The 27,907-nt window shown below is 45.5% G+C and overlaps 1 protein-coding gene across 2 annotated transcripts; it reads right to left on the minus strand.

Moving 5' to 3' along the window:
* On the minus strand, positions 1–27,907 carry LOC121538602 (mothers against decapentaplegic homolog 5). Of its 2 annotated transcripts, XM_041846779.2 has the most exons (9): positions 27,720–27,907; positions 21,527–22,203; positions 18,025–18,240; positions 14,322–14,600; positions 10,987–11,091; positions 2,587–2,808; positions 810–1,066; positions 346–491; positions 1–301 (listed from the first exon to the last, which is right to left on the minus strand). In XM_041846779.2, the coding sequence occupies exons 2-8, from the start codon at positions 21,711–21,713 to the stop codon at positions 348–350; spliced, it is 1,410 nt and encodes a 469-aa protein (XP_041702713.1). In that variant the 5' UTR covers positions 21,714–22,203; positions 27,720–27,907; the 3' UTR covers positions 1–301; positions 346–347. The 2 variants fall into 2 exon arrangements, with proteins under 2 accessions (XP_041702713.1, XP_041702720.1); XM_041846786.2 differs by having other exon boundaries at positions 1–491; positions 14,328–14,600; positions 27,720–27,905.

Raw genomic sequence — 27,907 nt, forward strand, 5'->3', positions numbered from 1 at the left:
AAACTATGCACGCATGACTTAGTCGCTTTGGATAAAAGCGTCTGCTAAATGGCATATTATTTATTATTATTATGGGGTTGAGAGTCTGGTCTGGGAGGGGGGGGGCATCATTAGGACACTGAAGATATGGGGTTGAGAGTGTGGTCGGGGGGGGGGCACCATTAGGACACTGAAGAGATGGGGTTGAGAGTCTGGTCTGGGGGGGGCACCATTAGGACACTGAAGAGATGGGGTTGAGAGTGTGGTCGGGGGGCAACCATTAGGACACTGAAGAGATGGGGTTGAGAGTGTGGTCGGCAACCATTAGGACACTGAAGAGATGGGGTTGAGAGTGTGGTCGGCAACCATTAGGACACTGAAGAGATGGGGTTGAGAGGAGAGCCCATCTGTGTCAGCACTTTATCCAGCCACTGCAGAGGGCCGTGAAGGTGCACTTCTATCCAACAGGGGGTGCTGGTGACATCTTGTCGGTGATACTCAGCTCCCCAGCCCTGTAGATAGATGTGTGTGTGTGTGAGAGTGAGGGGTCATATTCACCAAAGGAAGTACATGGTCAGAAAAGGAGTGAAACAACTTGCCCAATAAGAGATGCTAGTTTTCCATTGCACAGTGTTTTGCTACGGTCTGCCCTAACATTATTCTCAACATTGCAGAGTTACTCTTTCAATGAAATTAAGTTAATTCAAAACAGTTATTTCCACAACTTTCTTTTTTTTTTATATAGCAATGGACAAGATCTTAAAGCGGTGAATTGTACATAGTACTGAAACTAAAACAAATGTTCAAATCAAAATGTAACTGTATATCACCTTTACAAAGCTCATGCGGATGGTGCACATCTTGGTGAGTTCGTAGACAGCCTCAAAGCCGTGGTTAACAGACTGGGCCAGTAGCTGTGCAAATTCCTGGTTGTTAAAGATCTTCAGACTGCAGCCACTAGGGATCTTACACACCGTGGTGGGGTGGAAACCGTGGTGGTAGTTACAGTTACGACTCTGAACGAAGATACTGGTGTCGCTCAGACACTCTGCATAGACCTCACCTCCTACATAGTACAGGTGGACCCCTGGGAGAGAGAGACAGAGAGAAAAATGCTTGTGTTTTTAGCTCCAACAGTGCAGTAAACCCTAATGCTTGTGTTTCCAGCTAGCTCCAACAGTGCAGTAAACCCTAATGCTTGTGTTTTTAGCTCCAACAGTGCAGTAAACCCTAATGCTTGTGTTTTTAGCTCCAACAGTGCAGTAAACCCTAATGCTTGTGTTTCTAGCTCCAACAGTGCAGTAAACCCTAATGCTTGTGTTTCTAGCTCCAACAGTGCAGTAAACCCTAATGCTTGTGTTTTTAGCTCCAACAGTGCAGTAAACCCTAATGCTTGTGTTTCTAGCTCCAACGGTGCAGTAAACCCTGATGCTTGTGTTTCTAGCTCCAACGGTGCAGTAAACCCTAATGCTTGTGTTTCTAGCTCCAACAGTGCAGTAAACCCTAATGCTTGTGTTTCTAGCTCCAACAGTGCAGTAAACCCTAATGCTTGTGTTTCTAGCTCCAACAGTGCAGTAAACCCTAATGCTTGTGTTTTTAGCTCCAACAGAGCAGTAAACCCTAATGCTTGTGTTTTTAGCTCCAACAGTGCAGTAAACCCTAATGCTTGTGTTTTTAGCTCCAACAGTGCAGTAAACCCTAATGCTTGTGTTTTTAGCTCCAACAGAGCAGTAAACCCTAATGCTTGTGTTTCTAGCTCCAACAGTGCAGTAAACCCTAATGCTTGTGTTTTTAGCTCCAACGGTGCAGTAAACCCTAATGCTTGTGTTTCTAGCTCCAACAGTGCAGTAAACCCTAATGCTTGTGTTTCTAGCTCCAACAGTGCAGTAAACCCTAATGCTTGTGTTTTTAGCTCCAACAGTGCAGTAAACCCTAATGCTTGTGTTTCTAGCTCCAACAGTGCAGTAAACCCTAATGCTTGTGTTTCTAGCTCCAACAGTGCAGTAAACCCTAATGCTTGTGTTTCTAGCTCCAACAGTGCAGTAAACCCTAATGCTTGTGTTTCTAGCTCCAACAGTGCAGTAAACCCTAATGCTTGTGTTTCTAGCTCCAACAGTGCAGTAAACCCTAATGCTTGTGTTTCTAGCTCCAACAGTGCAGTAAACCCTAATGCTTGTGTTTTCTAGCTCCAACAGTGCAGTAAACCCTAATGCTTGTGTTTTTAGCTCCAACAGTGCAGTAAACCCTAATGCTTGTGTTTTTAGCTCCAACGGTGCAGTAAACCCTAATGCTTGTGTTTTTAGCTCCAACAGTGCAGTAAACCCTAATGCTTGTGTTTCTAGCTCCAACGGTGCAGTAAACCCTAATGCTTGTGTTTCTAGCTCCAACGGTGCAGTAAACCCTAATGCTTGTGTTTTTAGCTCCAACAGTGCAGTAAACCCTAATGCTTGTGTTTCTAGCTCCAACAGTGCAGTAAACCATGATCCCTACACTTTCTCTAAACCTCATCTAATTTCCATTTTCACGACCTCATCAACTAATCTATTAATCTCAATGTGTTGCCCTGCTCACCTTTGCCGATGTGGCACCATGAGTGTTTATGCTCACCTTTGCCGATGTGGCGGCGTGTGTTCTCTATGGTTGAGTTGCGGTTGACGTTGGAGAGCAACCCCAGGCAGAAGCGATTCTTGTTGTTGGAGGGGTCGGTGAAGCCGTCCACCAGGACGCTGGTAGAAGAGGCATGGTAGGCCTCACCCACTCTGTTGTTCAACTCATAGTACACAATACTGCACCAGTGGCTAGGTTCCTCATACTCCACTGGCTGCACATCTACAGGGAGAAGGTGGAGAGGAGAGATGGATGAGAGGAGGCTGTTCAACTCATAGTACACAATACTGCACCAGTGGCTAAGTTCCTCATACTCCACTGGCTGCACATCTACAGGGATCCTTCTATGTTCTAAAGGAAAATGGATGCGTAATCTTGAAAATGTACAATTTAATTTTGTTCAATTCATGAATGATGTTGTGCATTTGTAGTGCCCATAGTTCCCTTTCAGTCAACTTCGGCACAACATACTATGGAGAGTCGCACTCTTGCGTAATCACGCCTGATGAGCCAAATGAAATCAGCGCCTCGCTGGGAGCCCAGCCTTCCACAGGTGATAAGCGTGAGGCTCGGATTCACTCCTTCAATTATTCAGCTTTTCCACCTCGATGTGAACAGGAACGATTCACGCTACTAAAACAAAACTGGAAAACGAGACCGTCTAAACTGTCCCTTAGTGGTAGAGAGCGTGCGTACCCCCTGGACGCTAAAGTTTGTGATTAGGAAACGTATGAGAATAGCAACACGTTAGATGGCTAACGCGACCGAAACGACGAAGGCTAATGTAGCTGGAGCTGTTCACACCTGCATGTATTTGTATGAAGTTGGTCAAAATATGATATTCTCATTCTAAAGAGAATAAGTAACAAAATATGTTATGCCTCTATTCAAGGCTCGTGTGCATGGTTCTCTCCTGGTATAAAGCGGCCATTGGGCTGGTGTCCAAGTACACCGTTGTCGCCCTATTTGAGTTCCCTTTCATTTATGATTATGGCGAAGACGGTACGTAGAATGTTGAGCTCCGCTCCTTTTTTTTGTGATATAACATGTCACGATCCTTTACACTGTCTAGTCTAACTGTGTAAAGTGCCTTATGAATGTATATGGATAAAACAGTGTGAAGATCAGACTCAGATATTTTAATATCTTGATGTATTTTGTATCGTGATGTTAACTACTTGGTGCTAAACGAATATTATGAATGTTTATTTTTTGGTTTGGTTTTCTTAGGGGGTAGATCAGCTTTAATATTGCAGATAGATTGTAACTTCCATCAATGTAATTGTCTGCATCACTTGCAATCCCCCATATGTTTGTTTTTTCACACACACACACACATATATATATACACACATACATCCTTTAAAAAAATATATTTGCCTTTATTACTTTCCAACCCCACCACCCCTTCCCTAATTGGAGTAAACTAGTGAACAACAATGCTTAGGCCTCTACTTCCAGCTTATACATACTATATACATTTTATGGACACAGTCAATTTTACAATAATTCTATTTTGTTTGTTTTTACTCCTGAACTTCCTCTACCCTCAACCTCTCCGATCATTTTCATGATGTCCATCCGGTTTGCTTCTATATGCCATATCTTTCTAACTGTGCTCTTTCACAAAAGCTCTCAACCTATAACCTATATACTTATTATGGACACAGTATGCTTACATTATTAGTTGTCTTGTTGTTATTAGTTGTTGTTAGTCCCATCCTTCAACTCCATTCAATACCACCCATCTATCTCTTAACACCATCCAAATAGGATTTCTATTTGCCATATATTTTTCAACTGTACTGTGATGTTTTACAAAAGTTCTGAACCTTTCTATTCTCATTGTTTCTACAGATTGTAAATTGAAAATAAACATTTTTGCTAAAAGTATTATTATATTATTGATCGATTGACTATGACTTTTCAGATCACCCAGTAATGCTATCTGCAGGGTTAGCTCCAGGTAAATATTGCAATCCTTTAGCCATTCCTGGACCTGTGTCCAAAAACAAGCTACAAATGGACAGTACCAAAACAAATGATCTAATGATTCTGTCTCTTCGCAGCAAAATCTGCAGAGCTGGGAAGATTGTATCCCCCATATAAATAATATTCTATTGGTAGCAAGAATTGTATATAATAATTTTAAAAGTTTTGAATCCGGCGTCGTTTTGCGTATCAGTTCATAAACACTATGACATGGAATTGGTACGTCAAATCTCTTCCCAACTATTTTGCAATCTATATGGGACAGCTGTCAATCCTTTGGTCCTTAAATGAAACTGGTATACTTTTTTATTTATCACAGTTTTCTTTAACCAATTATGTTCTTTAATGCAAGGCCGACAGACAAGTTCCTTACTTTTCCCCCCTTCCACTTTCCTCTTCCATTTTTGCGGTAATGCTGCAATTATTTGGTTGTAATTTTGGGTAGAGCAGATATTTCCATATGTTTTTGTTAGCTGCATGTGCGACATAACTCCACTAGTCCTACATATGATATCATTTATGAAGATTATACCTTTTCTAAACATTTTGTCAAAAAACATTTGTTTTTTTATCAATTAGTATATTTGAGTTTAACCACAATATTTGTTGCATTATTTGTTCTGTCGTTTCTGGAGGATTCAATTGAAATTGCAACCAACTTTCTATGGCTTGTTTTAGAAATAGTGATAATTGGGAGATTATTTCTTTTTCAAATAACTGAAAGTGAGAGGTTGTAATCTGAATAAAGGGAAAAAGGCCATTCTTGAACATCGGGTGAGACAATCTTACTAATTTGCTAGAGAACCAGTTCGGATTTAAGTATAACTTTTGTATGACTGAAGCTTTTAGTGATATGTCTAATGCTTTAATATTGAATAATTTCTGTCCTCCGAATTCATATTCATTATATAAATAGGCCCGTTTAATTTTGTCTGGCTTGCCGTTCCAAATAAAATTGAATATTTTCTCGCATATAATTTTTTTTTAAAGACTGTTCGCTAGGCGTAGGCAAGACCATAAGCAAATAAGTAAACTGGGATAATACTAAAGAGTTAATCAGGGTGATTTTTCCACAAATTGACAGGTATTTATTTACCTTTTCATGGTAGCAAGATCTTATCTATTTTTGCTAACTTCCTATAAAAATGTATTGGAGTGAGATAATTTGTAATTTGTATTGTATTCCGAGTATATCCACATCACCATCAGACCATTTTATTGGTTAACTACATGGTAATGTAAAAATTGTATTTTTTAGTGATCCATACATAATATTGTACATTTATCATAATTTGGTTGTAATCCAGAGAGGTTAGAAAATGTATCTAGATTCTCTATGAGGCTGTTTAGGGATTCAAGTTGTGGATTTAAAAGAAAACATGAATCATCAGCGTACAATGACACCTCTGTTTTTAAGCCCTGGATTTCTAATCCCTTGATATTATTGTTGGATCTGATTTTAATAGCTAACATCTCGATGGCCATAATAAATAGATATGCCGATAGAGGACAACCTTGTTTCAATCCTCGACAGATTAAAACTTTCTGAGAAATAGGCATTATTTACTATTTTACACCTAGGGTGTACTATACATGATTTTAACCCAATTTATAAAGAGATTCTCCAAAATTGAAATGCTCCAGGCATTTATATATAAACCCCATTCGTACTTTTATCAAATGCCTTTTTGAAGTCTGCTATGAATAGCAATATCCTGAATGTTTACTCTGCTAGCTAATGAAGCGTCAAATGGCTAACGTCACCACGAACGGTCAAGACAAAGTTGATGTGTATTCTTTGAAATTATTATGTAAAACTATACGATCACATTGTTTTATTATAGTCATATTTTAGTTCCCTTTCATTTATGAGTCTGGCGGACACCTACGTTGTGTGCTTTATTGCCAGACTATAATAAACGGGGCACTTGCCTGAACCCGATGATCCTGTGTGTGCGTATCAGTCCTGCAAAGTAGCGACAGCCAAGAATCGAGGGGTTACACTAATAAACTGGGTTCGGAACCATGCCCCTATGAATTAAAAGACACTCACGTTTGTCATCTTGTATGTCTCGGCGCATGCTCAGGCTGCCCTCGCTCCAATCAGTTAGTGTGCGAGACTAGGGGACGGCTGGCACTGTTCCCATACTAGTCCGCGACGCAGGTTCTCTTGACAATCGTGTAGCATTCTTTAGGGGGCTTGGTGTCAGTGTTGCCAACTTAGCGACGTTGTCGCTATATTTAGCGAATATTCAGACCCCTCTAGCGACACATTTTCAAAAAAAGAGACTAGCGACAAATCTAGCTACTTTTTCTGGTGTTATTGGAGACTGACATGAAATCACCTATCGTTCTTACTCTTCTCAACGAGCAGCGGGGCACCCCCGTCCCAAAGCACTCACAGGCGGCCCTCGCGCAGCACTCCCTCCCAGCTGCAGTCAGAGCAGGAGATGTTCACCACTCCGGGTCCAGACTGCAAATGAATCTCGCATGCGGGAAGCCACCACTGGCTGAACCCGCCCTGGCTTACATTCATGTAAATGTAGGGTGTTTTTCACTCACTTTTTGTCTCTCCCACAACGTGGCGCAGTGGCGCAGTGAGTGGCGCAGTGGTCTAAGGCACTGCATCGCAGTGCTAACTGTGCCACTAGAGATCCTGGTTCGAATCCAGGCTCTGTCGCAGCCGGCCGCGACCGGGAGACTCATGGGCGGCGCACAATTGGCCCAGCGTCGTCCAGGGTAGGGGAGGGAATGGCCGGCAGGGATGTAGCTCAGTTGATAGAGCATGGCGTTTGCAACGCCAGGGTTGTGGGTTTGATTCCCACGGGGGGCCAGTATAAAAATTAAAATAAAATATGTATTCACTAACTGTAAGTCGCTCTGGATAAGAGCGTCTGCTAAATGACTAAAATGTAAATGTAAAATGTTATTCCGACTTTTAGGACAGCCAATAGCTACTTTCCTTACTGAGGAGTTGGCAACACTGTTCCCAGGTGTCCATACCTCAGTTGAGTCTAAATTGAGGGACGCCTCCCAGGCTCCTGTATGTTCTGTCTCCGGTTACGGGGAGGCTACTCGAAGAGAGAGGGCGACCAGGTTCTGTGGGTATCCCCCCCGCTGCCTGTGTCTGCCTTGGTTAAGCACCGCTTGACTCTCTTCCCAGAAGGGAAGACATCACGGTTGACAACTCCGTTGTGTCCTCCTCCCAGAGTGCGAAGAGCCTTGGCGTGACCCTGGACAACACCCTGTCGTTCTCCGCTAACATCAAGGCGGTGACCCGATCCTGCAGGTTCATGCTCTACAACATTCGGAGAGTACGACCCTGCCTTACACAGGAAGCGGCACAGGTCCTAATCCAGGCACGTGTCATCTCCCGTCTGGATTACTGCAACTCGCTGTTGGCTGGGCTCCCTGCCTGTGCCATTAAACCCCTACAACTCATCCAGAATGCCGCAGCCCGTCTGGTGTTCAACCTTCCCAAGTTCTCTCACGTCACCCCGCTCCTCCGCACACTCCACTGGCTTCCAGTTGAAGCTCGCATCTGTTACAAGACCATGGTGCTTGCCTATGGAGCTGTGAGGGGATCGGCACCTCTGTACCTTCAGGCTCTGATCAGTCCCTACATCCAAACGAGGGCATTGCGTTCATCCACCTCTGGCCTGCTGGCTCCCTTCCTCTGCGGAAGCATAGTTCCCGCTCAGCCCAGTCAAAACTGTTCGCTGCTCTGGCACCCCAATGGTGGAACAAGCTCCCTCACGACGCCAGGACAGCGGAGTCACTCACCACCTTCCGGAGACATTTGAAACCCCACCTTTTTAAGGAATACCTGGGATAGGATAAAGTAATCCTTCTACCCCCCCACCCCTAAAAAAAAAAAAAAAAAAAAAAAGATATTGTAAAGTGGTTCTCCCACTGGCTATAGGGTGAATGCACCTATTTGTAAGTCGCTCTGGATAAGAGCGTCTGCTAAATGACGTAAATGTAAATGTAAGGGTCCGGATCCCACCTTGGTGATCCGGTCCTACGTAGATTTGAGACCAAGCTAGCTAACAAGCGCTGCATAGCTTGCTAGCCAGGTTAGCCAACTTGCCGAGGCAAGCTAGCTACTGCTGCTATTCCTATCGGTGGAATTGCTTGGGTAGCTCCCTTGTTTAGTATACATAGTTAGCGTTAAATTGCTTGGTTATTCTAAACGGACCGTGCTGCGGTCAAAGAGGCTAGCTAGCCTAGCTTAGACTAGAAGCCTTATCATGGCTAACATCAGCTGGCATACATAACTCCCGGCGATTGCAGCTTACAAGCTTTCCCCCGGCGTTATGGCAATCACATTTCTACTTCCAATTCCTGGAGTTGGAGGGAGTGGAGGAAGCGGGGTTTGCGGGCACCTCCAATGAGGAAGCAGCCTCCGAGCGCTTGGCTGTGGTAACCCCCGGAGCGAGGGGCCTTAGCACGGATCTGAGCGACGGGTGAGCCTCTCCACAAAAACATTACGGTTACGTCAGTGCCCCCACTTTGGTTATGGCCACTTTTTTTGCTACGTCAGCCATTGCCGGAGCCCCGTGTCCATAGAAGCGGCAAAGGAGTCAATGGAACGCAGACGTTGTAACAGGCCCACAATGTGGTTACTTAAATCCGAGTTTTCGCTGCATAACATTTAGAATAGGGGTGTGCAGACATGCCCGTACTCATATCAGTAAATTGAAAGTTGAGTCGGATAGGATGATACTTATAATATAATATGCCTAAATAGATTTTGGCAAAATACCTCCCTGCACATTCTCACTGCAAAACAGCTGCAGATTAGGAGCAGCACGCGGAGGGGTGGGTCTTTGTGTGTCCTCAATTTGCAGCGGGCAGACAAGTTTGCTGTCACTCAGTCAGATTGCACATCAGCGTTTCATCTTTTTTTTTTCCTACCCTTGCCCATGCTTATTAGATATGATGCATATTGATCGCTTGATAGCAAACATCCTCGCCATGTGATTTATCATAGTAGCAGGCAGCAGCAATCTAAATGATCAGACCCGAAAACATGCAAGGAAAAGTGATCGGGTGAAATTATGAAGCGAGTGGATGGAGAAATACAGCTTCACTCTACCCAACCAGAGCAATAGGATCAACGTACAGCCCACCCTTCTCTTTACAGACAGGCAAACTAGCCAGTTGAGTTATTTAGACCACGTAAAACCTTGCACGACTGACAGACATGAGAAAGATGCATGCTGGCACCCGAAAATGACTTTTTCCCCCCCGATCAGAGTATTTTTTTGTAATTATCAGTGATCATAATCGTATACAGAAAATTGCCCATATCCGTTACGATACTAGTTTTGTCCAACTACTCAGCACACCCCCTAATGTAGGTGTTATCCCTTTTCAGGTTTAGAAGAAGTGGCTGCTAAATGCTAACTCCCGTTCGTATAAACTGGTTAGCATAGCTAGCATACAGACCTCTGTGGTGGTAGTCAAAGTCATTTTTAACTGTAATGCAGTTGATTGGTGACGATAACATGAACATGTGTTGGGGTTGACATCCATACAAGCATTATACTCAGATTTTTACCTCAACATAGTGTGAAATACACAAACAATAGCCTACATGTAGGCTCGTTTTGCTGGGGGGCAATGAGGAGACTCTGGATATTTCCCCCAAGCGTTTCCATGGCAATTCCATTGTTTTGGTCTAGTTCGATAGACCTCTTTACTGCATCTATAAGGGGTCTGGCTTATCCAGGCTATACAGTCTCACATTTGTAAACTTGTCCATGTCCCCCACGCGTTTCCATGGCAATTCCATTGTTTTGGTCAAGTTCAATTTACCTCTTTACTGCATTGGTCTGTTTTTCAAAGCGGTCTGTCCCTTTTCCAGCTGGGTGACAAAACTGCACATTTTAGAGTGGTCTTTTATTGTCCCCAGCACAAGGTGATCATGCTGTTTAATCAGCTTCTTGATATGCCACACCTGTCAGGTGGATGGATTATTTTGGCAAAGGAGAAATACTCACTAACAGGGATGTAAACAAATTTGTGCACAACATTTGAGAGAAATCAGCTTTTTGTGCGTATGGAACATTTCTGGGATCTTTTATTTCAGCTCATGAAACATGGCACCAACCCTTTACATGCTGCATTTATATTTTTGTTCAGTATAGATCCTCCATCCGAACTCCCCATAGTATGTTGTACCTCGTTTCCCTCCTTCAGGGAACAGTAGTTATAGTCATAACGTTACGATTTCAGTTAGTATTGACTGCTATGTGATCAGGACAACGTAGACAATTAGGATAAAAATCAGTTCCAATTAATGGAGGATAATGTCGGAAAGCAGGAATTCCTGATTGATTAGGGTGGGGGAAAAAAATAATCCCTGGTAAAATAAAGTGTAAAATTGAAGGTCAGACTCCTCACCCCCACTAGGCATGTTCCTGGGCCCGCTGCTGCTGGTGGTCTCCATGGACCCCTCCTGTCCCATCTGCTCGTCAGGGGGCATGTAGGCCGGGGGTGGGGTGTCAGCTGGAGGAGAAAACACCACAATGGACGGATAGTTAGGAGACCAGCTGCTGCTGCTGATGACAAATGGTTGTCCACACACACACACACACACACACTCACAGCGGATGGACACACACACACACACACACACACACACACACACTCACAGCGGATGGACACACACACACACACACTCACAGCGGATGGACACACACACACACACACTCACAGCGGATGGACACATACACAACTCCCAAGAGGAGTTAAAACCCCTCCACCACCACAGGATCTTTCTCTACCCGGAAACAGGTGTAGGGTTTCACACACATCCATCAAATGGAACACTAATCTATGGCCAGTCCTATAAGTGTTGTATTACAGAGAAATGGAGAAACATTTCAAGTGGGGTGTGGGTGGGGACAGTTGGTAATGTTTTTTTTTTATGAAGAAGACTGGTCTTCCTACAGACCAAACATTTACAGGTTACTACCTTGCTTAGAGGGATTTCTCTGGAGATGTATCCCTATTTCTGAATAATAACTCGGCTTTCCTCCGGTTACACCAAGATAGACCACATAGAAGTGATGGCACTAGCACTACAGTGATTCAAGCCTGGGGGCAATTCAGCACAATTAAAAAAGACAAAAGTCTCAAGCCTCTTTTCCCTGCTGCCATTATCCCTGACTGACTACAGCAGCCCATGAATCTGTTGTGGATCTGTTGTGGATCTGTTGTGGATCTGTGCATCAGCAAACCTCACTGGCTGGGGATATATCCACCAGAATAGGAGCCGGAGGCCAGGCCAGGCCTATGCTGTACCCAGCGATGGGTACACTGGCTGGGGATATATCCACCAGAATAGGAGCCGGAGGCCAGGCCAGGCCTATGCTGTACCCAGCGATGGGTACACTGGCTGGGGATATATCCACCAGAATAGGAGCCGGAGGCCAGGCCAGGCCTATGCTGTACCCAGCGATGGGTACACTGGCTGGGGATATATCCACCAGAATAGGAGCCGGAGGCCAGGCCAGGCCTATGCTGTACCCAGCGATGGGTACACTGGCTGGGGATATATCCACCAGAATAGGAGCCGGAGGCCAGGCCAGGCCTATGCTGTACCCAGCGATGGGTACACTGGCTGGGGATATATCCACCAGAATAGGAGCCGGAGGCCAGGCCAGGCCTATGCTGTACCCAGCGATGGGTACACTGGCTGGGGATATATCCACCAGAATAGGAGCCGGAGGCCAGGCCAGGCCTATGCTGTACCCAGCGATGGGTACACTGGCTGGGGATATATCCACCAGAATAGGAGCCGGAGGCCAGGCCAGGCCTATGCTGTACCCAGCGATGGGTACACTGGCTGGGGATATATCCACCAGAATAGGAGCCGGAGGCCAGGCCAGGCCTATGCTGTACCCAGCGATGGGTACACTGGCTGGGGATATATCCACCAGAATAGGAGCCGGAGGCCAGGCCAGGCCTATGCTGTACCCAGCGATGGGTACACTGGCTGGGGATATATCCACCAGAATAGGAGCCGGAGGCCAGGCCAGGCCTATGCTGTACCCAGCGATGGGTACACTGGCTGGGGATATATCCACCAGAATAGGAGCCGGAGGCCAGGCCAGGCCTATGCTGTACCCAGCGATGGGTACACTGGCTGGGGATATATCCACCAGAATAGGAGCCGGAGGCCAGGCCAGGCCTATGCTGTACCCAGCGATGGGTACACTGGCTGGGGATATATCCACCAGAATAGGAGCCGGAGGCCAGGCCAGGCCTATGCTGTACCCAGCGATGGGTACACTGGCTGGGGATATATCCACCAGAATAGGAGCCGGAGGCCAGGCCAGGCCTATGCTGTACCCAGCGATGGGTACACTGGCTGGGGATATATCCACCAGAATAGGAGCCGGAGGCCAGGCCAGGCCTATGCTGTACCCAGCGATGGGTACACTGGCTGGGGATATATCCACCAGAATAGGAGCCGGAGGCCAGGCCAGGCCTATGCTGTACCCAGCGATGGGTACACTGGCTGGGGATATATCCACCAGAATAGGAGCCGGAGGCCAGGCCAGGCCTATGCTGTGCCCAGCGATGGGTACACTGGCTGGGGATATATCCACCAGAATAGGAGCCGGAGGCCAGGCCAGGCCTATGCTGTGCCCAGCGATGGGTACACTGGCTGGGGATATATCCACCAGAATAGGAGCCGGAGGCCAGGCCAGGCCTATGCTGTGCCCAGCGATGGGTACACTGGCTGGGGATATATCCACCAGAATAGGAGCCGGAGGCCAGGCCAGGCCTATGCTGTGCCCAGCGATGGGTACACTGGCTGGGGATATATCCACCAGAATAGGAGCCGGTGGCCAGGCCAGGCCTATGCTGTGCCCAGCGATGGGTACACTGGCTGGGGATATATCCACCAGAATAGGAGCCGGTGGCCAGGCCAGGCCTATGCTGTGCCCAGCGATGGGTACACTGGCTGGGGATATATCCACCAGAATAGGAGCCGGTGGCCAGGCCAGGCCTATGCTGTGCCCAGCGATGGGCACACTGGCTGGGGATATATCCACCAGAATAGGAGCCGGAGGCCAGGCCAGGCCTATGCTGTGCCCAGCGATGGGCACACTGGCTGGGGATATATCCACCAGAATAGGAGCCGGAGGCCAGGCCAGGCCTATGCTGTGCCCAGCGATGGGCACACTGACTGGGGATATATCCACCAGAATAGGAGCCGGAGGCCAGGCCAGGCCTATGCTGTGCCCAGCGATGGGCACACTGACTGGGGATATATCCACCAGAATAGGAGCCGGAGGCCAGGCCAGGCCTATGCTGTGCCCAGCGATGGGCACACTGACTGGCACTCACCAGTCACCCTGATGCAGGGCTTTGGTACACTCTTTAGTTGGCATTTTGATTGTCCCCCCTGGCTGTCAGAAAATCCTGGTTTGTATCATGGACTATCATTCCATATAGTTAGAAATCAAACCAAATTGTCCTCCACTAATTTCGAATCCCATTTTTCATCAGGAAAACACTTTTCTTTTAATGGCAATGTTACTTCCCTTTTACATTCTCACATAGAGGCCAAAGGCAGTGTGTGACCAGGTGAAGTGTACAAATGTGAAAACCCAGTGGGAATATATGACATAGGCTAACAGTATATGATATTGTAATAGCAGCCATGGTAACTGACTACCAATAAACACATAGGTGCATGATATATGATAGAAGTGTATACTGACATCTACCTGGAAGCTGGAAGGGGCTGGAGGGTCCGGAGCTGGCAGGAGAGTTGGGGTAGGTGCCCACCCCTCCGCTGGAGGCTGGGGAGGGGGGGTAGGGGGAGTTAGGGGAGATGGGGAAGGAGGTACCGCTGCCCCCACTGTGCTGCTGGAAGGACTCTGGGAAGGTGGCGTTCAGGGGCATGTGGGGCTCGTTGTGAGTCATGTTCCTAAACTGGACCAGGAGACTGTGTTGTGGGTTGAACTCACTGTGGCGAGGCACCAACACCGGAGGGAGAACTGGTGGAGAAGAGATTATTAAATAAATATACATTGGATTTGAAGAGCCTTTAAAGAAACATTGGGACACTGTACAGTATTTCATCTGAAACCAGTGAAAACATAGGTACTACACATAGGTACTACCCTCGCCCTCCATTTGGCAAATCTGACCATAACTCTATCCTCCTGATTCCTGCTTATAAGCAAAAACTGAAGCAGGAAGCACCAGTGATTCGGTTAATAAAAAAGTGGTCAGATGACGCAGATGCTAAGCTACAGGACTGTTTTGCTAGCACAGACTGGAACATGTTCGGGATTCTTCAGACAGCATTGAGGAGTACACCACATCAGTCACTGGCTTCATCAATAAGTGCATCGATGATGTCGTCCCCACAGTGACCGTACGTACATACCCCAACCAGAAGCCATGGATTACAGGAAACATCCGCACTGAGCTAAAGGGTAGAGCTGCCGCTTTCAAGGAACGGGACTCTAACCCGGACGCTTATAAGAAATCCCGCTATGACCTCCGACGAACCATCAAACAGGCAAAGAGTCAATACAGGTCTAAGATTGAATCATACTACACTGGCTCTGGACGCTCGTCGGATGTGGCAGGGCTTGAAAACTATTACAGACTACAAAGGGAAGCACAGCCGCGAGCTGCCCAGTGACACAAGCCTACCAGACGAGCTAAACCACTTCTATGCTCGCTCGAGGCAAGCAACACTGAAGCATGCATGAGAGCACCAGCTGTTCCGGATGACTATGTGATCACGCTCTCCGTAGCCGATGTGAGTAAGACTTTTAAGCAGGTCAACATTCACAAGGCCGCAGGGCCAGACGGATTACCAGGACGTGTACTCCGAGCATGTGCTGACCAACTGGCAAGTGTCTTCACTGACATTTTCAACATGTCCCTGACTGAGTCTGTAATACCAACATGTTTCAAGCAGACCACCATAGTCCCCGTGCCCAAGAACTCTAAGATAACCTGCCTAAATGACTACCGACCCGTAGCACTGACGTCTGTAGCCATGAAGTGCTTTGAAAGACTGGTCATGGCTCACATCAACAGCATAATCCCAGAAACCCTAGACCCACTCCAATTTGCATACCGCCCCAACAGATCCACAGATGATGCAATATCTATCGCACTCCACACTGCCCTTTCCCACCTGGACAAGAGGAACACCTATGTGAGAATGCTATTCATTGACTACAGCTCAGCATTCAACACCATAGTGCCCTCTAAGCTCATCACTAAGCTAAGGATCCTGGGACTAAACACCTCCCTCTGCAACTGGATCCTGGACTTCCTGACGGGCCGCCCCAGGTGGTAAGGGTAGGTAACAACACATCTGCCACACTGATCCTCAACACGGGGGCCCCTCAGGGGGTGCGTGCTCAGTCCCCTCCTGTACTCTCTGTTCACCCATGACTGCATGGCCAGGCACGACTCCAACACCATCATTAAGTTTGCCGACGACACAACAGTGGTAGGCCTGATCACCGACAACGATGAGACAGCCTATAGGGAGGAGGTCAGAGATCTGGCCGTGTGGTGCCAGGACAACAACCTCTCCCTCAACGTGACCAAGACAAAGGAGATGATTGTGGACTACAGGGGAAAAAAAAAGGACTGAGCACGCCCCCATTCTCATCGACGGGGCTGTAGTGGAACAGGTTGAGAGCTTCAAGTTCCTTGGTGTCCACATCACCAACGAACTATCATGGTCCAAACACACCAAGACAGTCGTGAAGAGGGCACGACAAAGCCTATTCCCCCTCAGGAGACTAAAAAGATTTGGCATGGGTCCTCAGATCCTCAAAAAAATTCTACAGCTGCACCATCGAGAGCATCCTGACTGGTTGCATCACCGCCTGGTATGGCAACTGCTTGGCCTCTGACCGCAAGGCACTACAGAGGGTAGTGCGTACGGCCCAGTACATCACTGGGGCAAAGCTTCCTGCCATCCAGGACCTCTATACCAGGCGGTGTCAGAGGAAGGCCCTCAAAATTGTCAAAGACTCCAGCCACCCTAGTCATAGACTGTTCTCTCTGCTACCGCACGGCAAGCGGTACCGGAGTGCCAAGTCTAGGTCCAAAAGACTTCTCAACAGCTTCTACCCCCAAGCCATAAGACTCCTGAACAGCTAATCATGGCTACCCGGACTATTTGCACTGCCCCCCACCCCATCCTTTTACGCTGCTGCTACTCTGTTAAGTATTTATGCATAGTCACTTTAACTCTACCCACATGTACATATTACCTCAACTACCTCAACTAGCCGGTGCCCCCGCACATTGACTCTGCAACGGTACCCCCCTGTATATATAGCCTCCCTACTGTCACTTTATTTTACTTCTGCTCTTTTTTTCTCAACACTTTTTTTGTTGTTGTTTTATTCTTACTTTTTTTGTTTAAAATAAATGCACTGTTGGTTAAGGGCTGTAAGTAAGCATTTCACTGTAATGTCTGCACCTGTTGTATTCGGCGCATGTGACCAATAAAATTTGATTGATTTGATTTAATGAAGGAATCTTCTCATCTGCATGACCTGTGTTGTCATTTGTGGCTGTTGTGCATGTCAATTGCAAGGATTTCCTCTAGCCTTTACATTTTAACGAAAGTGCTTTCAATACCAGTTGTTTTTTCCCACTACATTCTAAAAACGTGCTATATGATGCAGATCCTATTGATCAGGTCATTTTGAAAGTCCTTGACCTGTACTCTGCTCCTCCCCCTATCCTCCTCTTCCTCCCTGACGACGGCTCTGTATTAACCAATTCAAGGGCAGATATCACGTCACTCAGAGGAGACAAGACAACTATCTCCAGGGAAGCAGCCAGAATTTCCCATATTGTTTTGGTGAAATCACCTTGAGGCATATATTTCTTGGAAACTCTAAATCTATATAGTATGAATAGTCAAGGATGCAGTACTCTCCCTCGCTTGGCTAAATGGTCAAGGATGCAGTACTCTCCCTCACTTGGCTAAATGGTCAAGGATGCAGTACTCTCCCTCACTTGGCTAAATGGTCAAGGATGCAGTACTCTCCCTCACTTGGCTAAATGGTCAAGGATGCAGTACTCTCCCTCACTTGGCTAAATGGTCAAGGATGCAGTACTCTCCCTCACTTGGCTAAATGGTCAAGGATGCAGTACTCTCCCTCACTTGGCTAAATGGTCAAGGATGCAGTACTCTCCCTCACTTGGCTAAATGGTCAAGGATGCAGTACTCTCCCTCACTTGGCTAAATGGTCAAGGATGCAGTACTCTCCCTCACTTGGCTAAATGGTAACTTAAGTCAGCTCAGCCTTACTGTGTCATATACATTTATTGTACAAGGACGTGCACAACAGCCACAAATGTATAGGCTGGGTCCGGCAATGCCTTAGATCGAGTCAATACTGTAGTCGGAATGAACACGTTACATACCTGGGCTCTCTACCCTCTTGTAGTGGTAGGGGTTAATGCAGACCTCCTTCTGTTTGGAGCCGAAGGGGTATTCACACATCTCCAGGGGCTTGAGCTCATGGTGAGACTGCAGGTCGGGCCAGCGCCACACCCTGCAGTAGATAACGTGGGGGAGACCCTTCCTGTGGGACACCTGGAGACGACCGTCCAGAGACCGAGGAATGGTCACACACTTACCTGGCAGGGCAGATAGAGAGAGGGGTTAGGCAATATCTGGACCAAGTATGATGATACATATCTATATACAGTGAGGGAAAAAAGTATTTGATCCCCTGCTGATTTGTACGTTTGCCCACTGACAAAGAAATGATCAGTCTATAATTTTAATGGTAGGTTTATTTGAACAGTGAGAGACAGAATAACAAAAAAAACATCCAGAAAAACGCATGTAAAAATGTTATAAATTGATTTGCATTTTAATGAGGGAAATAAGTATTTGACCCCCTCTCAATCAGAAAGATTTCTGGCTCCCAGGTGTCTTTAATACAGGTAACGAGCTGAGATTAGGAGCACACTCTTAAAGGGAGTGCTCCTAATCTCAGTTTGTTACCTGTATAAAAGACACCTGTCCACAGAAGCAATCAATCAATCAGATTCCAAACTCTCCACCATTGCCAAGACCAAAGAGTTCTCCAAGGATGTCAGGGACAAGATTGTAGACCTACACAAGGCTGGAATGGGCTAAAAGACCATCGCCAAGCAGCTTGGTGAGAAGGTGACAACAGTTGGTGCGATTATTCGCAAATGGAAGAAATACAATAGAACTGTCAATCTCCCTCGGCCTGGGGCTCCATGCAAGATCTCACCTCATGGAGTTGCAATGATCATGAGAACGGTGAGGAATCAGCCCAGAACTACACGGGAGGATCTTGTCAATGATCTCAAGGCAGCTGGGACCATAGTCACCAAGAAAACAATTGGTAACACACTACGCCGTGAAGGACTGAAATCCTGCAGCGCCCGCAAGGTACCGCTGCTCAAGAAAGCACAAATACAGGGCCGTCTGAAGTTTGCCAATGAATATCTGAATGATTCAGAGGAGAACTGGGTGAAAGTGTTGTGGTCAGATGAGACCAAAATGGAGCTCTTTGGCATCAACTCAACTCGCCGTGTTTGGAGGAGGAGGAATGCTGCCTATGACCCCAAGAACACCACCCCCACCGTCAAACATGGAGGTGGAAACATTATGCTTTGGGGGTGTTTTTCTGGTAAGGGGACAGGACAACTTCACCGCATCAAAGGGACGATGGACGGGGCCATGTACCGTCAAATCTTGGGTGAGAACCTCCTTCCCTCAGCCAGGGAATTGAAAAATGGGTCGTGGATGGGTATTCCAGCATGACAATGACCCAAAACACACGGCCAAGGCAACATAGGAGTGGCTCAAAAAGAAGCACATTAAGGTCCTGGAGTGGCATAGCCAGTCTCCAGACCTTAATCCCATAGAAAATCTGTGGAGGGAGCTGAAGGTTCGAGTTGCCAAATGTCAGCCTCGAAACCTTAATGACTTGGAGAAGATCTGCAAAGAGGAGTGGAACAAAATCCCTCCTGAGATGTGTGCAAACCAGGTGGCCAACTACAAGAAACGTCTGACCTCTGTGATTGCCAACAAGGGTTTTGCCACCAAGTACTAAGTCATGTTTTGCAGAGGGGTCAAATACTTATTTCCCTCATTAAAATGCAAATCAATTTATAACATTTTTGACATGCGTTTTTCTGGATTTTGTTGTTGTTATTCTGTCTCTCATTGTTCAAATAAACCTACCATTAAAATTATAGACTGATCATGTCTTTGTCAGTGGGCAAACGTACAAAATCAGCAGGGGATCAAATACTTTTTTCCCTCACTGTATCTATATATATATATATATATATACACACACACACACACACACACACTACCAGTCAAAAGGGTTTATCTTTATTTATTTTTTAATTGACATTGTAGAATAATAGTAAAGAGATCAAAACTATGAAATAACACATATAGAATCATGTAGTAACCAAGATTGATTTGTTTAACCCTAAATATATTTTATATTTGAGATTCTTCAAATAGCCACCCTTTGCCTTGATGACAGCTTTGCACACTCTTGGCATTCTCTCAACCAGCTTCATTAGGTAGTCAACTGGAATGCATTTCAATTAACAGGTGTGCCTTCTTAAAAGTTCATTTGTGGAATTTATTTCCTTCTTAATGCGTTTGAGCCAATCAGTTGTGTTGTGACAAGGTGGGGGGGTATACAGAAGATAGCCCTATTTGGTAAAAGACCAAGTCCATATTATGGCAAGAACAGCTCAAATAAGCAAAGAGAAACAACAGTCCATCATTACTTTAAGACATGAAGGTGCAGTCGCAAAAACCATCAACCACCTCTCATGAGGACCACCACAGGAATGGAAGACCCAGAGTTACCTCTGCTGCAGAGGATAAGTTCATTAGAGTTTCCAGCCTCAGAAATTGCAGCCCAAATAAATGCTTCACAGAGTTCAAGTCACAGACACATCTCAACATCAACTGTACAGAGGGGACTGTGTGAATCAGGCCTTCATGGTCGAATTGCTGCAAAGAAACCACTACTAAAAGGACACCAATAAGAAGAAGAGACCTGCTTGGGCCAAGAAACACGACCAATGAACATTAGACCGGTGGAATTGTGTCCTTTGGTCTGGAGTCCAAATTTGAGATTTTTGGTTCAAACCACCGTGTCTTTGTGAGACACAGTGTGGGTGAACGGATGATCTCTGCATGTGTATTTCCCACCGTGAAGCATGGAGGAGGTGTGATGGTTTGGGGGTGCTTTGCTGTAGACACTCATTGATTTATTTAAAATTCAAGGCACACTTAACCAGCACGGCTACCACAGCATTCTGAAGCGATACGCCATCCCATCTGGTTTGCGCTTAGTGGGACTATAATTTGTTTTTCAACAGGACAATGACCCAACACACCTCCAGGCTGTGTAAGGGCTATTTGACCAAGAAGGAGAGTGATGGAGTGCTGCATCAGATGACCTGGGCTCCACAATCCCCTGAAGGAAAAGCAGCCAACAAGTGCTCAGCATATGTGGGAACTCCTTCAAGACTGTTGGAAAAACATTCCTCATGAAGCTGGTTGAGAGAATGCCAAGAGTGTGCAAAGCTGTCATCAAAGCAAAGGGTGGCTACTTTGAAGAATCTCAAATATATTTTGATTTGTTTAACACTTTTTTGGTTACTACATGATTCCATATGTGTTATTTCATAGTTTTGATGTCTTCACTATTATTCTACAACATTGAAAATAGTAAAAATTAAGAAGAAACCCTTGAATGAGTAGGTATGTCCAAACTTTTGACTGGTACTTTATATCTTAGCCATCTAGCAGACGCTCTGATCCAGAGAGACAGTCACACACACACCCCTGGCCTGGACTTTACCAAGTATGACGCCGCACCCACACACTACTGACAGGGTCACTCACTGGGCTGTCCTGGGCTGCTGAGGGCTTTCTCCAGGTCCTCCATGGCTCCCTTCTTCTTCTTCAGTTTCTTGACCAGGGCGTCAACAGCCTTCTCAGCCCATTTCTCCTCCTCGTCCCCCTGCTTCCACCCCAGCAGACGCTTCACAGCTGGGCTGGTGAAGGAGAACAGGCTGGACATGGAGGTCATGGTGCTGCTGTCCAGGGTGAGAGGGAGAAATGTACCCAGGAAGTTAGGGGATTGAGGAGTCCTCTTCTTCTTGGATCGCGTATAACAGGGAGGGAGTGTGTGTGTGTGTGGGGAGGTGGTAGGGGAGTGGAGAGAGGAGGCTTAGCCTTGCACACCAAGGACAGGAAATAGAGGCAGGACGCAGGCAGGACGCAGCCGCTCAGGAAAGGAAAGCCTGCCGTGAGGTGGGATGTACCCTGGAGCTGGGTCACAACCAACCCCCACTGAGGGGAGTGCAGTTTGGGGAACAAGTTCAGCTGAGATCAGGCCTCTGGGACACAACAGCCCAGAGGATTTACAAATGTAGGTCGTCAATAGGCAGATATAACTAGGAAAGGACCTATTATCTCTCTTTCGTTCTGTCTCTCTCACTCACGAGCAATGAGTCTCTGGTTTAGTCCATACCATATGATTAGGTGGCCAGAGCCTGGGTAAAGGTTTCGTGTGGAACCTGGGGAAAGAAGAAGAGAAGCTGTGTTAGAAATATTTTGCACAACAGAATCATCAGGTTAGGTGACATCTAGGACGATACCAGTATCACCATACTCCTTAGTATCGTGGCAAGGAAACAAAAACAGCCCTAATGTATGTCATTTACTTATTTCCCAAGCTATAGCAGACAATATTTCACATTAAGCAGCTTTTTAAGGACCGAAGAGTTGGTAGATCGAGATTTTTGTAGTCGAGCATCGGCAAATAGTTAAGCAATAAGGTAAGAGGGGGTGTGGTATATGGCCAATATACCACGGCTAAGGACTGTTCTTAGACAAGACGCAATGTGCAGTACCTGGACACAGCCCTTACCCGTTGTATATTGGCCATATACCACAAACCCCTGAGGTGCCTTATTGCTATTATAAACTGGTTACCAATGTAATGTTACAGACCCATATCCATCCTGCCCTGCCTTTCAAAAGTTTTTGAAAGCCAAGTCAACAAACAGATCACCGACCATTTCGAATCCCACCGTACCTTCTCCGCTATGCAATCCGGTTTCCGAGCTGGTCATAATATGGTCATGTGTGCACCTCAGCCACGCTCAAGGTCCTAAACGATATTATAACCGCAATCGATAATAGACAGTACTGTGCAGCCGTTTTCATTGACCTGGCCAAGGCTTTCGACTCTGTCAACCACCGCATTCTTATTGGCAGACTAAATAGCCTTGGTTTCTCAAATGACTGCCTCTCCTGGTTCACCAACTACTTCTCAGATAGAGTTCAATGTGTCAAATCGGAGGGCCTGTTGTCTGGACCTATGGCAGTCTCTATGGGGGTGCCACAGGGTTCAATTCTTGGGCCGACTCTTTTCTCTGTGTATATCAATGACGTCGCTCTTGCTGCTGGTGACTCTCAGATCCACCTCTACGCAGACGACACCATTTTGTATACATCTGCCCCTTCATTGGACACTGTGTTAACAAACCTCCAAACGAGCTTCAATTCCATACAACACTCCTTCAGTAGCCTCCAACTGCTCTTAAACACTAGTAAAACTAAATGCATGCTTTTCAACCGAACGCTGCTTGCACCCGCCCACCCGACTAGAATCACTACACTCGACGGGTCTGACCTAGAGTATGTGGACAACTACAAATATCTAGGTGTCTGGTTAGACTGTAAACTCTCCTTCCAGACTCACATTAAGAATCTCCAATCCAAAGTTAAATCTAGAATCGGTTTCCTATTTCGCAACAAAGCCTCCTTCACTCATGCTGCCAAACATGCCCTCGTAAAATTGACTATCCTACCGATCCTTGACTTCGGCGATGTCATTTACAAAATAGCCTCCAACACTCTACTCAGCAAATTGGATGTAGTCTATCACAGTGCCATCCGTTGTCTCCAAAGCCCCATATAATACCCACCACTGTGACCTGTACGCTCTTGTTGGCTGGTCCTCACTACATATTCGTCGCCAAACCCACTGGCTCCAGGCCATCTATAAATCACTGCTAGGCAAATCCCTGCCTTATCTTAGCTCATTGGTCACCATAGCAACACCCACCCGTAGTCTGCGCTCCAGCGGGTATATCTCACTGGTCATCCCCAAAGCCAACACCTCCTTTGGCCGCAATTCCTTCCAGTTCTCTGCTGCCAATGACTGGAACAAATTGCAAAAATCTCTGAAGCTGGAGACACTTATCTCCCTCACTAACTTTAAGCATCAGTTGTCAGTGCACCTTACCGATCACTGCACCTGTACACAGCCCATCTGAAATTAGCCCGCCCAACTACCTCATCCCTATATTGTTATTTATTTTGCTCATTTGTACCCCAGTATCTCTATTTGCACATCATCTCTTGCACATCTATCATTCCAGTGTTAATACTAATTGTAATTATTTTGCACTATAGCCTATTTTATTGCCTTACCTCCATAACTTGCTAAATTTGCACACACTGTATATATATGTATTTCTGTTGTATTTTTTATTTATTTTTTTGACTTTGTTTTGTTTTACCCCATATGTAACTCTGTGTTGTTGTTTTTATCGCACTGCTTTGCTTTATCTTGGCCAGGTCGCAGTTGTAAATGAGAACTTGTTCTCAACTGGTTTACCTGGTTAAATAAAGGTGAAATAAAATAAAAATAAAAATAAAATTAGAGCAATAAAAATAAATGTTTTGTCATACCCGTGGTATACGGTCTGATATACCATGGCTTTCAGCCAAATCAGCATTCAGGGCTCGAACCACCCAGTTTATAATTTATGGCACACGAGACGCCTGTGATTCACACCTGTCTGAGTGGAGGCACACCAGTATCACCTGTAGTACATTTACCCTTAAATTACCATCATTTATCATCTACAATGTTTGTTTGGTTAAGGTCATTTCTGTTAATGCATTCAATAAATAATGATTACAGTCTGACCGTTGTCATTGTAGGAGTGGACAAGTTGTTTGCGGAGCGCACAACCTAAGGCTACACTTTTGAGAAAAAAAGTTTTGGTCTATTTCATCCATTTACGAGTTGTCAATTTAGTCCTCTTTTGTTCGGAGCGCTCCTGTCAATCTTGAGTAAGGACACGCACCTGATTACGCATAGAAGTAGGCCTATAGGCTACCTGGCCTGCGCGCAGATGTAGGCCTATAAAATGTGGCCATTTGAGGATCTGATCGTATTTCTGGATTGTCTTAACTCACCATCACCGTGGAGCTTCTCAAAGTAATTTGTTCTTCGCCTCAAAACAGCAAGTAAACTAAGTATGTTTTTTTTTTTTTACATCCATTGAGAATGACAACAGTTCCTCAATGTAGCCTATTTGACAAATCTTTCCAGCTCTCTCCCTTTCGACAACCACTCAGCATTAGAAAACGGGGGGAAAACGTCATAAAATAGGCCGGCCTTATTGCTTACTATCCGGTGCACAGGCGGCCTACAGCTGTGTGTCTGTCTGGAGCTCACTGGCATTAACAGTTCATGCAATGTTTCACGTTCCTTGAAGACAGGCCATGTGTAGCCAAGGTGATTTATAGGATATTTATTTTTAAAATCAGGATATTTTCTACCTGCGGGCTGCAATGGTTTTTATTTGTTGGAAATTTTTACATATTGGCCATGGCAACAGAAGTTACTTTTAGATCTGTATCATTTTCATTTAGATAGAATTTTGATTAACCACATGACATTGATTTTGAGCTAGGAAGACTATTATAAATGAAATTAAACTGTTCCAAGAAAATGTGCATGTGAAAATCACAACGGGCACGCAGATCAGTAGGAATGGTACGATAACTTGGCACTTCAAATGGAAAAGGTTGCCAACCGTTGGTGTAGCCTATTACCGACAACTTCAGGAGCGTAACGGCAGAATCTGCAAAGGCCAGCAGCAGCGGGGGGGAGGGGGGTCAGGTCAGGGACAGGCATTTTTGCTATATTGATCTCTGGCTCCCTCTTTAGTAATTTGGGTCTTCATTTTTTAAATCGCAGTGCTTAAAGCATCAGACTAGCTCAGTAGCCTACATCTAGTTGATTTTATTCAAAACATAGGGTGTGTCTACATATGGAAAAATACTTTTTAAAAGTTTCAACCAATCGATTGGTCGAAAGAACAGACGACTCTCGGTCGGCCAAGATTTTTTGTTGTTGTCGGGGGACAGCCATACTGGGTGGACAGAGACAGAAAGAAGACAGAGACAGAAACACAGGCATGGCCGCACAGCTGTTGAAAACAGCCCTAGCAGAGAGGATGTGAGGCCACTGAATGCTGCCTTCTCCCGTCTCCCATCATATCCCTCCCTTACAGCACACACCTGTCCAACAGTACCAGGCAGTTTACAGCTTCATGCTTCAGTTTTACAATGGAGGGGGCTTTGTATGTGTGATGATGAAGTGAGACGGCAGGGCATACAAGGATAACAAAATGTAGCAGATGCTAGAAGATGCCTGTAGGTTAAAGGTAGGTAAGCAAGCTCTCTGGACACAGCCTGACTAAATCATCTGCTTGTTTCTGTTGCTGTGAGGCTGTAATGCCATGTGAGCGATGACAGCAATGCAATAACCTTAACGACAGGAAACAAGGTGCACAGATCCCAGAGTCCAGCGACTGATAACATCACTTCACACCTAAGTATTTCCCTGCCTGGCTGTCCTGTAGCAGGGTCAGGAAGCAACAACACAAACAGTGTCTGGCTTTAGGGTCTGACAGTCACCATGGGTACCAGGTTGAGAGTGCCTCAATTCAATAAACATTGGGCAGAAAAACAGAATGTTGTTGAGATTAAGCTGAGAAGAAGTTTAGCGAAATGTATAGCAACATTCAACAGATTGAGAAAATACTAAATCATGTTGAGACAATTCTGACATGGTATGCTCTGGCTACAGGGTGAAAGTGAAGGGGAAGACAAAGGATGGTTTAGATAACTAAGCATGAGATGTCTCCCCATCCCCAACCAAAGTGATCCTCAAGAGAATATTGCCTAATTGCCAAATGGCTGATCATTTATCTGACACCAGACACCCACACTATCCCTGAGGTCTGACATCATCATTACTGCAGGATGACAAATCAAAATGCCTGAATACTGGATTAAACTGGGTGGCAACAACTCAGCAATGGGGTTGAATACATAATCTATTGACTTTCATCTTGTGGATCTTCTTAAAACACATTATTCAAAGTTTGTTATGGTACTTGACCCATAATCACAACCATTATACCACTGAAGCTTGAAATCAACACAAAGACATGTACCGATTCCCTAGAAACAACTTTATAGACGTAGCTAGTTACATTGAAGAAAAAAACATGTATGCACTCACTAACTGTAAGTCGCTCTGGATAAGAGCGTCTGCTAAATGACTAAAATGTAAAAAAATTATATTGAACAATGTGACAAAGTAGCTTACTTCCAAGGTACACAATAACATGGCATGCTTAGCTAGCAAGTATAGTTAACTAGTAAGTATTCCGTTTGATGAAATACACATAGCTAGCTACGTATTTTGTGTCACAGAGCTATATCTATAATTACGTATGTAGCTATGTGATTATGGCTATAGGAGTGGAAAATCAACTCATTCATTTCGCTAATTTAGCTAGCTCGTTAGCTAGTTGGCTAAACCTAGCCAAGTAACTACCGTTACCGCTAGCTAGCTCAACACGCTACAAGTTAATTAAGTTAGCCAGTTGGTTATCAAGTTGAACCAAATTGATGGTACAATCAAAATTCCTCGTGTGGTTTTACAAGGCTGACGTTAACGAGAACACGTCCTATTTTGACCACAAATCTCGTCTTTACTCCCCCCCCCCAATTCTAGCTAGCTAGCTAGCTACCTTCTCCCTCTCCACCATTCCAGAGATAACTTTTTCAATCACTTCTCGCTCTAGCTAGCAAGCTACACCCCACCCCCTCTGGCAAAGTACCCAAGCCTAACTTCACTGATTAAAACTTGGTAATTTTGTAGCCTACCCATGGAAACATGCTTATGTAGTGGATAAGATATCATTTCATCGCATACCTTTGAAGAATTGAGGCAGGCTGGTCGCTTCCTTATTACTTTTGTCTATTTAAAGCAGTCCGACATGAAGCAGTTTTTTTTATTTTGTACTTTTTTCCCCCAATGCCTTTCCCCCGCTCTCCCGACTCCCCTGTCCTAGCGTCAAGAAGACTGGGAGGCGGAGCGTATATCCCTCCGCTAAATGACAG

The sequence above is a fragment of the Coregonus clupeaformis genome, chromosome 3, assembly GCF_020615455.1.
Source record: "Coregonus clupeaformis isolate EN_2021a chromosome 3, ASM2061545v1, whole genome shotgun sequence".
In the NCBI taxonomy this organism is placed as follows: Eukaryota; Metazoa; Chordata; class Actinopteri; order Salmoniformes; family Salmonidae; genus Coregonus; species Coregonus clupeaformis.